The 13,106-nt window shown below is 38.0% G+C and overlaps 1 protein-coding gene across 3 annotated transcripts; it reads left to right on the top strand.

Annotated features, from left to right (window-relative positions):
• Positions 1-3,938: 3,938 nt before the first annotated feature.
• Positions 3,939-10,761, top strand: LOC115744823 (vacuole membrane protein KMS1-like). Of its 3 annotated transcripts, none has more exons than XM_048280921.1 (10): positions 3,939-4,120; positions 4,160-4,269; positions 5,942-6,153; positions 6,461-6,539; positions 8,097-8,396; positions 8,821-8,978; positions 9,533-9,649; positions 9,916-10,095; positions 10,197-10,345; positions 10,486-10,761. In XM_048280921.1, exons 2-10 carry the CDS (start codon positions 4,215-4,217, stop codon positions 10,547-10,549), a joined length of 1,314 nt encoding a protein of 437 aa, XP_048136878.1. In that variant the 5' UTR covers positions 3,939-4,120; positions 4,160-4,214; the 3' UTR covers positions 10,550-10,761. The 3 variants fall into 3 exon arrangements, with proteins under 3 accessions (XP_048136878.1, XP_048136879.1, XP_030536065.1); XM_048280922.1 differs by having other exon boundaries at positions 10,476-10,761; XM_030680205.2 differs by having other exon boundaries at positions 3,940-4,120; positions 10,197-10,761.
• The last annotated feature ends 2,345 nt before the right edge of the window (positions 10,762-13,106 follow it).

Below are 13,106 nucleotides of genomic sequence, written 5' to 3'. Positions count from 1 at the left end.
CTTATTTCAAAAAAACAATCGAGTTAACAAAAGTGAGTATCGAGTAAGTACGAGAACAGGTGGTTTATGAGGAGCCGAGGTCGATGAGTGATGACTTCAAAAGATCGTTACGAAAGAGTACCGAGTTCCACATCAGAAAATGAATTTGAAGTAGAGCGGAGTAAATTCGTCAATGTTAAAATAATTACACAATAAATCACACATTTATCTAACAACTTAAATTTTAAGAACCATTGGTAGTGAACTCACTATACTCTAATATAGTATCAGAGCAATTATCAACATCAGAACAACATGCTTAATATACCAACTCGGTAACTCAAGGTGAAGTTCGAGATTGGACCGTCGGAATCGGAGGTGATGGGATTGTGGACCTGAAAAATAATACTTGACCTAATATGAAGTTCATGGTGATCCCTCCTTATCTTTTGGCTTTCAATCCGTTAGACAAGTTTCAAATTGTGATAAGAAAGGAGCAAAATGGCAATGTTCTTCAATAGGAGCGAAGGACGTATCCAAATTGGAAAAGAACGTACAGCTTCAGCTTTCAACGACGAAGACAGGCGAGTGGGTTTCCTAAGATTGCAGCCCGCCTTCCTTGTCCTAAGGACATTTCAATTATGGCGTCCCAACACTTTGGCCTTTTTCCCTGCTTCAATTTTTTCTTTTTCGCAGCAATTCTGTTTGGACTTTTCCCATAATTTGGAACTTCCAGATTTACATTTGTTAAATTATTTATTGCAGTGTTATTTGAGAACATTGAACTTGTCGATTAAGGATGTGTAAAATGTTGATGTGTCCTCCTTAAACTAACGTGAACTCGAAATTTTAAAAAATGAATGATTTGAAGAATATTTTTTTAAAAATGATCGCTTGAAATAATAGTTCAAGGACATGCTTTTATTAATGAGAATAGTTTACATCTAAATATTTTCGTGAACAATGAAAAAAATTCATTGATTCATTTTTGCAAACGATATAATCGATCATTTTGAAGAAAATATTTTCAAATAATTAATTTTCCACGAAACAAACACATCCTTAGTCTCACTACCATTAAATATTACCCCACACATGGTCTGATTAATTCAAAACTAATTATAACTTACATTGTCAATGTAATTCGATATGATTTGAGACTCAAATCAATTATGAACAAGGCCGTTTGTCTGACTTTTATTTACACTGATAGTGCATACTTTATTTTTCTTTCATATATGGCTCGAAGCATATGGAAAAATGATTTGAGAAAAACATTTTCTGTTTAAGAAAATTTTCAAATAAGGGTCCAAAGTGCCCTTTTTTCCTTAAAGAAGGACCCGAAGTAGAACTTGTTTCAAATAAAGGCCTGAAATGCTCAAAACATATAAAAAAAGAAAAAAATAGAAAAATGAAAAAAAAAAGGAAAAACAAAAAATGGTAAATGACGAGAATGTTCTTGATCAAGCCATTCTTTGAAACAATTAGAGCACTTTAGGATTTTATTTGAAACAATGTTTAATTCATTCCCTTATTTGAGAAAATGAAAGAGCTTCATACCTTATTTAAAATTTTCCATTTTGTTTATGATGAGGGTGTAATTATTACACAAGGAGAATAATATTTTGGATTTTTCTTGTTAATAGATGATGACATAAGAAATTGTTGGAAATTCAAGGACTTGACTAAATCCAAAAAATAAAAATAAAAATTGTGGGCCCAATGAATTTTGAGAATGGATATTCCTTGTCCTTGAGAATTTAACCCCTCCCATTATTCTCTAAGGATTGTCTTATGCCACTTTGGGATTTATGGCAGGCCTTTGTAACTTGAGCATTGAAGATTCTCCACCATGATTGATGCTAAACTATCATCAACTTTTTCTCATCTTATCCTCCATTCCTTCAACTTATGGGGTTTATGCTAACTCTATTTCACGGCAATTTCACAGTGCTCTCAAATTGACTGGCCTGCTAAAAGCTGCTTCCAAACAAAGTATCTATTGCTCCAGCCGAATAGTTTTGACTATTTTTGATCGAGCTTGCTAGGAAAATTGTTAGGAAAGTATGTCGAAATCGGTATATAATTCGAACAAAATTTCGAATGTGAAATTTCGGTAACAAGAGAGCGATCGATTTTAGAGGGACTTTCCAAATTGGCCACTGACAAGGCGGCAACTATCCTAACCATTGATTCAAACATTGAATTATTTCACGTGCGGTGTCATCGTCGACATTCGGATAAAGATTTAGATACGTCTTTTTCTTGATGAGATTGGTGAGTTTGAAATTACACTTTTGTTCCAATTAAGTCCTTGATTTTGTTAACTTTCTCTAATCACGTCCTTGAGGGTTGCATAACTTTTCTAATCAAACCCATATTTGCTCCAATTAAGGGCCAAGAGCCCCACCAATCTCATAATTTTTTAGCGTTCTCCGATATCGTTTCTGGTCCTTATGAAACTACTTAGTCTTTTAATGAAGGAACATCAACCCGATACAACTCAAAATGAGCTTATACTTTCGCTGTTATAGATATAATAAGCCATTGTGAATGGCACCAAAGGATCAATTCGACTTTATTATGTATTGATGGATTATATTGAACGAATTAAAAGTTTTTAAGGACTTGATTCCATATTCGATAGTAATTTACGGACTTGTGGTGACTTTCTCTTTTGTTTGATCATACAAAATAAGTGTTATTAGTAATTTATTCGTAGTTGAGGTCTTACTTTTGACAAATTGGAAGTTTGAATAATCATTATCCTTGTAGAATTTTAGTTTGCTACCTCTAGATAGAGCTCCTATTAAGAAACCACCAAATAAACTCCTTTTTGCAAATCATCGCCCCCAAAAATTGTCCCACAATCCTTAACCTTTGTTATCCACGCATCGCCGTTTCTCCTCCACCGCGCAGCGCCTTTGGCCCCGCTGTGACCCCATACTCCGCCGCCATCGTCACGGCCGTCGACCCCCTCTTTGGTGCAGCCCTAACCCTCCCCTTGCAGCTCGATCTAGATTTGGCTGCCATCGCTGCAAGCTCGACTTGAGTGACCATGGTCGTATCTATTTACTAACCTAATTTCAATTTTTTATCCCACGAGTAAAAAAGATTCACCTCCGAAAAATCCCCGATACTTTTTTCACTCTACAAATTTATTGAAGTGAAGGTACAAATAGATATTTCTTAAGATATTCCATAAGGAATTGGTCTTCAGACAAATAGTGATTTTTTTTCAAAACTTTAAAATGCATAAACTTAGCATAGCGCGACCGAAGTTAGCCAAAATTGAGATACCATAACAACTATCGATGCTAGTAAAAATTAGGGTAAATACCACAAGAATCCAAAAATATCCATTGGTGATAAATTTATTCAAAATTAATTTTTTGACCATAAAAAATTGGTATATCTGTGATAAATTTACCATCGGTTAGTTTCCGTTAAATTGGGTTAATTCCACAAAAAATCCCACATATGATAATCGGTAGGTAAAAACCCCAAGCCGATACACCCGTCAACCGCCATGTATCATTCAACTTAGCAATTTGAGATGTAAAATTTAACGAAAATTAACGAGGCTAAATCAATCGCAACCGTACCGGTTTGGGGTTTTCGATGCTTCAAATATTAATTTGAGATAAATTTATCACGGCCTATAAGGTTATGGATTTTCGCGATAATAATCCTAGAAATTGGAAAACTATATTCGGCTAAAAACAGCAGGGAAATATCGAAAAGATTTATAAACAGGAAAAAGCAGTATTTTAAACGTGAACGAATTTCGAGACCACGAGGACGAAAACTCGGGGGCGTTCCTGTAAAAAACCGAAAACGGAAAGACATCGAAAGCAAAAAAGAAAAAGAAAAAAGGAAAAAAACAACAACAGAGAAAGCTAAGCACAAACTACAAAGGCAAATACAAGAAATCTGAAATTTAGATTCTTCACGCCGGGAGAGGAGAGAGGGGGAGAGGAGAGAGGGAGAGTCCATTGGCAGCAGATCTTCAGTAGCTCCTCTCCAACGCCTTCGCTTCCTTTAGATCCACGACGCCTCGCGACCCTTTTGCGGGAACCCAAATTCGCTCCGTTCTCAGGCTCCCCCGCGTGTTGCCGATTTCGCGGCGGCGCCATTTGATGAATCGACGGGAACGCGCGCGGGATTCGATCGAGTTCGGGAGAGGGAGGTTCTGATCGCGGCGGGTGCGGGTGTGGGGGCGCGGCGGCGGCAGAATGGGGTCCGGCGTAGGAGGCGCTTCGTCTCAACCCATGGATTTGTCTATCGCGGGCAAGCTTCTAATCCTTTTTTTTTTTCGCAATGTTGTTCGTTTGCGGCGGCGTGCTTCTTCGCTTTCTGATTCACGTTCTTGTTTCGTTTGCTGAATCCTCGGAGGGAATTTTTTTTTAATTTTTTATTTTATGTGCGAAAGCTCTGAAGGGAGTCCGTGAGCTCGGGAATTTCTGGATCTCCCGTGGAGATTGTGTATGAATCGGACATGTGAATTTTATTGAATAGGCGTTGCTTTTTCTGGAATGTTAAAGTGGGTTTGATGTTAATCAAGCGGTCACGATCGATCCTCCTCGATTTGGATACGCAGAGCATGTTTTCCTAAGATGAACGGAGATTCGATTGCATCTTCCTTCCTCCGGGTTATACAGATGACTTAACTTTGGGGAGTCTGTGTAATTGGATATTTTGAATGTTGAGTATAGCTATTAGCCACGGTATATGGGAAACGTGCTCTGTCGCTACGCACTTGTTATTAACCTTCTTGCTTTTGTCTTATAATTTGTGAGTGGAGTCTTGTGAAATCTTAGATGAGGTGCTCATCACGACCTCTCTTTTCGTACCGCTAGGGATGCTTAATGCCACTTCATCAACTGGCGTTACCTGCGCTTACGGGTCTCTCAGTGTGGTCAGCACTGGGTGTTTCTGAGCAGCCAAGCTTACACCCATTCGCATTAGTTCTTCCAAATTTCCTTAGCCTTATGCACGAATCTTTTAATAAGCCATATTCCAATCAAGATTAACGAGTCAACTGAGCATCTCAGCAGCGGGATGGGTATCATTGACTTTGCATTGTTGTTCTCACTTTGGAAGTTTTCTTGCATGCTGAAGTATTTGTATGGTCTTTATGGAGCTGCTTCAGTGAGCAAAAAAGATTTGAGAATAAAAGCTAATGTTGCTCCAGTTGCAGCTAAACCAATAGCAAAATGTGAAGGTAGTGTATAAAAGTAATGTGCTAATCACAAGATGGTCTGGTGGGAAATGTGACTTAGTGATAAAGAGCCAATAGAGGCCTAAGAAGACATGTGGAAGGTTATTGTAGATCTAGAAGGGAGAAGATAAACCAAGGAACTTCTTGAACCTGTCATCACTGTTCAATGATCGATTGTAACAATAAAGTAGATGGTGAACGATGTAATACAAATCCTTTGGGCTGGTAGTTCTTTTAGGAATGGTCTGTGATGACGAAACTTTGTAAGAAATTGATATCCTTGTGGGGAAGTTTTGTGTTTCCTGACGTACATAGGTTGTGCACTTCTTTTTCAATTCTTTCCTTCATAGACTAGTGGTTGTTTGGAAAGAATTGATGATGCATTATTCAGTGCTTCTATTTCTCGTGGTTCCAAAGCTAATAAGGTGTTTTGAGAAGATTATACATGGGGAAGCAAAAAGAAAATGGCATTTTAGAAGTAAATGTTTGATAGCAAAAAAATCAAGCAGTTAAAGGGAAAAAAGTCTGGCGGTTCTTTTTTTTTTTCGACTAGATTTTCCGTTGGAAGTACTAGAAAATATTAGCTTATGTTGGTGAAAATTGTCTTTGCAGTTGACCAGGATGTTTGTAGAACTTTTTCGCCCTCAAAATTCTCTTAGTGGTATCTTTTGAGGCTCCTATACTCTAACAGGTTAAACTGTGATGCCTCCCAAATTAAAATAAGAATGGTACTTTTTTCAGGACTCCAACAGAAGCATCAGCATGATCTGGAGAACTTGACACTATCAGCACAGCCCTTCAAAACATTGAAGTTCTTTACTTTGGCTGTAATCCAATATGTTCAAAGATCAATGTTTTATCTTCTCAGAAGAGGTGGTTGGCTTATGCTTTTAAGTACTGTGGCAGTGGCTCTTGGAGTTCTGCTTGTGACTTTTGATGGCCCCCATGACAAGGTAACTACTTGTAGTTAGTTCCTCTGTGGTGTCATGTTCGTGTTCGTTGTGTATATGTTTGTCTGCTTATGTTTGATAAAGAGGCACTTGGCTCCAACATATGACGGCTTTGACGTGTCTCTCTTTGGGTCTGCCACAACCAGTAATTTTGGAGTTCATTTTTAGAATTCAAATTCTGCCCATATCAGCTTTCTTCGCTCGCCACTCCTGTTTGTTTTCCTCCTCTTTTTACGTTATGTAGCAGGAATTCTCCATGGCTACTATTTATTCTTTCTAATTTTGGAGTTTTTCTTCTTTGTGTATGCAGCATGTCGAGGAGCTCTCTGAATATATTCGGTTTGGCTTATGGTGGATAGCACTTGGTGTAGCATCTTCAATTGGTTTGGGTAAGGAAAGTTTACTTGGAGAAAATGTGTTCCATTGGGTTCCCCTTAAAAACCCGGAAAGAAAGCTTGTCTGATGCAAAACATTGTTGCTAAGAGTCCCTGGTAAAGGAAAAGGAAACATTTGGGAAGAACAGTTTTAGGTGTTTAATTTCCTCGCAGGATATTGCATGAGAGATTGTTTGTACTTCATCGAAGATTTGATATCACTTTCTTATGGTTAAGGATTTATTTACGTATTTGAGATGTGAGAGTTTCCTGCTTCTGTTTTCTCCCACTCCTTTGCATTTTTCTTTTGTTCTTCTATTGAGTGCTCATGGTATTTTATATATTTTGTCGTTGGTGGTGGTGGCAGGGCTGGGAGAAGGGGTGGGGGGAGTAGTTGTGACGGGAGAATTTTTGGGTTCTAAGTCAAAGCTCATTGTTGTGGTGGTAGTTCCAGAAATGATGCTAGGTGTTCTTTTCTTTCTTTGTTTGTTTTTTCAAACAAGCATATCCTTTTTGACACTTGGAGAGTCATACATGCATCAGATGTGATCTGATATGAGTGATGAAGTCTTGTAAGAGCTGATCCCGCTGGGGCATGTGTATCATGATATATTGTCAGTGGTCCTCAAGCATTCCTTGTAATCATCACTATAGCTTTGCCTTATGTTAAAGAACTCCATTGTATTGTTATATCTTGGAACTTAATGGATCAGAGGATGCCTTCATGAGAAGTCTAAGTTGGATATGGTAAAGATTTGGATATATAAAGTTCCAGCTGTATGCTTACAGAATGTTTCGAGTTATCCTCTGCATCCTTGAAGAACAAATCCCAGATAACAAGAAATGTTTTCTGAGCCATGTATTCTGGATTTAAGATGGATGAGTCTGGAGATTTTGGGATTATCTGAGAGGCATGCCCTATAAAGGATCCTGTATAGCTCTGCATTGTTTGATTTAGAAAAGATTCTTATGGGTTTGTGACTGGTTTTCACCCTTCCCATGACCTGTATCAGGATGACATTGAGTTCGATTATGGTGAGTCCCTTAAGAAAAGGAGCAGTAGCCATAGGGCACAAGTATGCCGAGATGTCAATGTCACCAAATTAAGATTGTCGGTTTCGTTTGGTTTTCTATTGGTCAATGGTTATACATCTACACAAGGGCTCTACACCATACCTGCATGTCTTAGAGTGCAGGTGGGGTGTTTTCTTGTTGAAGGTCACACTTGTGAAGTGATCAAGCATTTGTTGATGAGTTATCATGCCTTTAACTTTTTGTTTGAGACATCTTAAAATCAAAACATGTGGTTGTTTGGGAACGTATTTGGTAGTTAAAATCACCTCTTGCTGCTTGGACAATATTTGGGCATTGCTGTCCATTTTGTTTGATTAGCTTTTTGACCATTTCTACTTTGTGCCTGCTCTATTTATATAAGACATAATTGACTTGGTTGTACCTCATCCTATGGCTCGATAACTCTCATTACAATAACCGTTTCATATGTCAGACAAAGATGACTGGTGCATTTTGCCTGCTTTTCTTCTGATACCTGCTCCTTTTTTTGTTTTTCAGGATCTGGTTTGCACACTTTTGTCCTATATCTTGGTCCTCATATTGCTCTGTTCACCTTTAAAGCAATGCAATGTGGGAGAATTGATCTGAAAACTGCTCCTTATGATACGATACAACTGAAAAGGGCTCCTTCTTGGCTTGACAAGGATTGCTCTGAATTTGGACCTGCTATGTTTACGTCTGTTCATGGTTTGCGGGTTCCCGTCAGCAGCATTTTACCACAGGTCCAGGTAGAGGCTGTCTTGTGGGGAATCGGTACTGCACTTGGAGAGCTTCCTCCATATTTTATATCAAGGGCAGGTGTGTGGACTCATTAATGTTATAGTTTTTAAGAATATTTTACCCTACAAAGTTCAGTTTAGCTATTTATTTAACCAGGACTGAAGCTTGTCATTTGATGCCCTCAACGACTTGGTGGTTACTGTTGAGGAAGTAAAACCAACCTAATAAATTGTTGATTGTGCATGCAATAGGCGACCATTCCATCTTATCTGATTTCTAGAATTTTTCAGTACTGATTGAAAGAGCTGAAATCCTCTGAGTTATGTAGAGTCACTCTTTTTTTTTTAACTACTGAATACCACTTGCCATTAGTTTTGTTAGGAAAACTTGATGATCACGTAGTGTTGATCCTTTATTAGGTTGGCCAAATGGTAACAGTTCTTGTGGTTAAAGTATTATTCCATAGTAGTACGAGTTCAAACAAATTTGAAAATGTTTGCAGCACAGCTGTCAGGAAGCAGAATAGATGCCATGGAAGAATTGGGTGGTTCCAACAGTGAAGATGCTGGATTTATAGCCCGTTACCTTGGACAAATCAAACGCTGGTTCCTTTCACACTCTCAACACTTGAATTTCCTCACAATTTTAGTGCTTGCCTCGGTTAGTTCAACTCCTTGTGATTTCACTTTTCATAGTCAATTTCTCCTATTTGGGTACAATCTTATCATGGAATCTGAATTATCTACGTATCTCATTGAACTTGACACATCTGTATTCTGTTCTAGTGGTGTTACAAGTTGTTGCAATGTGACCTCATTTTATATGCATTTCGTTTAAGTGAGGATTCTTGCCATTGTGATAATCTAGAGGGGAGGGGGGCATGATTTTTCTAATGCGAAAAAATGACTGACATTAGCAGGTTAAGTGCGGGATCGCATGACATTCACTAGCTAGTTTAGTAATGGCATGGTCTTTTAGAAAACTCTGGAGAATGGTCGGTGTGATGTAGGATTACCTGACAGAGAAGATCTGTAAACATTTTATAGCCAATCATCTTTTGATTGTTATGATCTCTACTTCCGTGGGAATTTTTCAAGCATCATCAAATTATCAATCTATCTACTTGTGCTACTACTACTACGTTCCCTGATGTAGTGACTTGAGCCTCTTATGTAACAGCTGCTTAAATTTTGCTTGTCTGGCTATTTGTTTAGGTACCAAATCCTCTCTTTGACCTTGCTGGCATCATGTGCGGACAGTTTGGGATTCCATTTTGGGAGTTTTTTCTTGCTACATTGATTGGAAAGGCTGTTATCAAAACTCACATTCAGGTGTGTGGAATCTTTTTAACTGTGCTCTTTCAGGCTGTCTATCCATTCAATGTGTGCTTTTTTCAAGAACAGAGCTTCCTCATTTCCTGCCTAGGATTTCTCTAGTTTTGAGCATGGTTTGCATTTTTTGTTGTGGCTATATGTCTTTGCAACAATCAACTTATTAATAAGATGTAAACAATATTCACAATGTTTCCAGATGTCATCAATGTCTTTATGTGTTGATACTAGATGAGATTCTATCTTTGATCCTTCATCTTCCGCAGACGGTTTTTATCATATCAGTTTGCAACAATCAACTTCTTAATTGGATCGAGAATGAGTTGATTTGGGCCCTTAGCTTTATCCCTGGTCTTGCTTCTGTCCTTCCTAACCTCATGCCCAAGCTCAATGCTGTCAGAGATAACTATCTCATAACACCAACTCCTGTGCCCTCACATGTGAAGGTATGGCCTCTTTTGATGAAAAGATTCAGTATTCAATTCTGTAAACTCTCTCTCTCTCTCTCTGCATCTTGTTGCAACTTACAGGGTTGTAAGCTTTGCAGGTGAAGAAATGGGATTTGTCATTTGCTTCGGTATGGAACAGCATTGTATGGCTTATGCTCCTGAACTTCTTCATCAAGATAGTAACTTCGACTGCTCAAGGTTATCTGAAGAAACAGCAAGAAAAGGAGCTTGATGACTTGAAAAACAGGTTATCCTCGGCAACAGACTCAAAATGATAAATCCGTTGAAGTGAAAGTGCCACCTTTATAATCCCCCTTTTCTTTTCTTTTTCCCTTTCTTTCCCTTATGGAACTAGAATTATTGATTTACAGTGACAGCTCTCCATAGGTCGCTATTTAGGTTCCCCCGAAGATCTCTGGGAATTAGAAGTCCTTTTACAAAGCTAGTATAGATCTAGGAACGGGACAACCATGGGAATTCGAGGGCTCTGCAATCTCCATTATATATGGGGCAAGCATTGTTTTAGGTGGTTTTTGCCCCCCAATCTCAACTGTTCACATTCGGACGATGAAATGTTATTATTCTTTCGGATGTAAGAACCGATCATCTCTCTCTCGCATATTTGTGTTCTCCGGTTGGTGTGAATGCGCCCCCGCACTTGTATGTGGATAGTTCTTTGAATCATTTTCTTAAAGTATGTACGATGTTACGTGCCCTGCTTTAGCGGAACATGTCCAAAGAAGATTTCCACGCCAAACGTGAAATCTTTGTGTTCATAATGATGTTTTCCATGATGTTTGTGGCCCCTTACAGGAAAGGAGGTTCTGGGTTCCACGAGCTTCATGCTTTTGAGGGAAAAGATTGCAATGTACCATTTCTTTATGCTAAGTGAGTGGAAACTGACTAGGGTAGATTGAATTGTTTCTAAAACGTGAGATCTTTCTTAGAAAGACGCTTTGCATTGTGGTTTAACTAAAGGTAGGACGACTTTTGGTCAATTTCTAGGTATCCTAAACTTGAATGCGACTGCACTAGTCGTCGGCTAGAGATTAGTTCTTTTATTATTTATTTTTAAGTTTAAGCTCTTTTTATTTCGAAAAAAATAAATAATTTAGAAAATATTTTTCAATCTCCTGAAATAATTATTCAATGTTTTTCTTTTTGTTATTGATAATAATTTATGTTTAAATATTTTCATAAACAATAAAAATAATTGTTGTTCATTAATTTCTATAAGAAATATAAGCGATCCTATTTACAAAAATATATGTTTTTTAAATTATTTATTTTTCATGAAATAAACGCCCCTCTTAATTTAAAATAAATTGATTGGTGCGGTGAGAGGTCGTCCATATCTTCCTAAATTGGCTTTCAAGTGCTGGGTTGCTCTCAGTGACATGATTTATAAAGTTCCCCACGAAATGCACGAGATATAATTGAGCATGGCATTGCTGACAACGTGATGCATAACAAAATATTTTTCTTGATCTTAGATGGCTCCTCTCTGTATACAATTGTTGTTTCACGCTTAATAAGCAGAGACGTTAATTAGGGGTAACATTCTTTTCCGAAGCTCAGAATTGAATCGAAACGTTTTAACTATGAGTGTACATATCGAACGGAATCTAGATATATCACCAATGCTCGTTATGCCACCGCTCATCCCACCGTGCATTGTCATGGCCCCATCTCCCTCCGGGCTCATCTCTTGCCCTCATGTCTGTCCCGCTTAGAGCCGTCAAATGGAAGGGTAAAGTCAGGTTTGGATTAGATTGAAAATTGTTGGATCCAAATTGATTAATTTAATCCGTTTTGACTCATTTATTTGTAATACACGTGTAGCGACTCATATCCGATTCGAATCCATACCCAATCTATATCCGATCCGACTCATTTCCTAAAATACTTCTATATTTAATTCAACCTATAAAAATCCATATCCACTTGGTTAACCCACTTTACACTCTTCATTAAATGGCATGTAAAATATCGAGAAGGATGATTTATGCTGACCATGGATTGCAATGAAAAGAACTAAGATTCGAGTTTTACAATAAAAGACAATATGAAATGCAATTCAGGAAATATATTCTCGAATAACCGACGGACAAAACTTACGAGATTAATTCAAATTAAAAAAATGGGGAGAAAAAAGAAGCTGTCGTGAAATTTTTAATAAGGGTGAATCGGGCCCATCTTGTGGGCCCAAAAAAACTTCTCTAAACTTGGAACAGTCCAACAAGTCCATTATTTACTCCTAGAAGATGAAAAATGAGTCACAAATGTGGATTGGCATTGAGTAAATTGTGAACCATTTAACACCCTTTTTTTTTTTTATCATTCTAAACTCATTTGAATATAGCTAACCCATATAATAACTCAACCCATCAAATATGAGTTAAGAATTAGGTCAATGATCCATTTTGACATGTTTATCTCCCTACTCTCATGGCACTGCACCATCCTTCCCTTATGGCTATAGCTGGGATCTTGGCTGTCACACAGAGAGAGAGAGAGAGAGAGAGAGAGAGAGAGAGAGAGAGAGAGAGAGAGAGAGAGAGAGAGAGAGAGAGAGAGAGAGTGGCCGAGCAACAATAATGGTGGTGCCGCGTCTTGGGCAGGGCTGAGCAACGGACTATATAGTCGCTCATTGAACTTTCGACTATAACTTATAACAAGTCTTGTTTTCAACTATAATTCAAGAAGAAGTGGACATCGTTCACATGCAAACTTAACTAAAATTAATTAAAAGTAAAATGTTGGCGATATCCTAATTTACAATCCACCCACGAACGACAAAGTCGGATGAACAAGATATGGAGGAACATATAATGAATTAGAAATTCACCCGTTTGTAATGAGGTATTGCACTATTCCCCGTCAGAATCCTATTCCCTGTCTTTCTCATGTGTTTTTGCTATCATCGCAGTAGCCGAACTCGAAACGTGAGGTTGCCATCTATTTCCGGCGGAAATTCCTCTTTCTTACCCGTCAATTTCTTCTCTCAT

The sequence above is a fragment of the Rhodamnia argentea genome, chromosome 6, assembly GCF_020921035.1.
Source record: "Rhodamnia argentea isolate NSW1041297 chromosome 6, ASM2092103v1, whole genome shotgun sequence".
Classification (NCBI taxonomy): domain Eukaryota; kingdom Viridiplantae; phylum Streptophyta; class Magnoliopsida; order Myrtales; family Myrtaceae; genus Rhodamnia; species Rhodamnia argentea.
The sequence above is the reverse complement of the archived record's forward strand: the minus strand, read 5'-3'. Positions and strand labels throughout refer to the sequence as shown.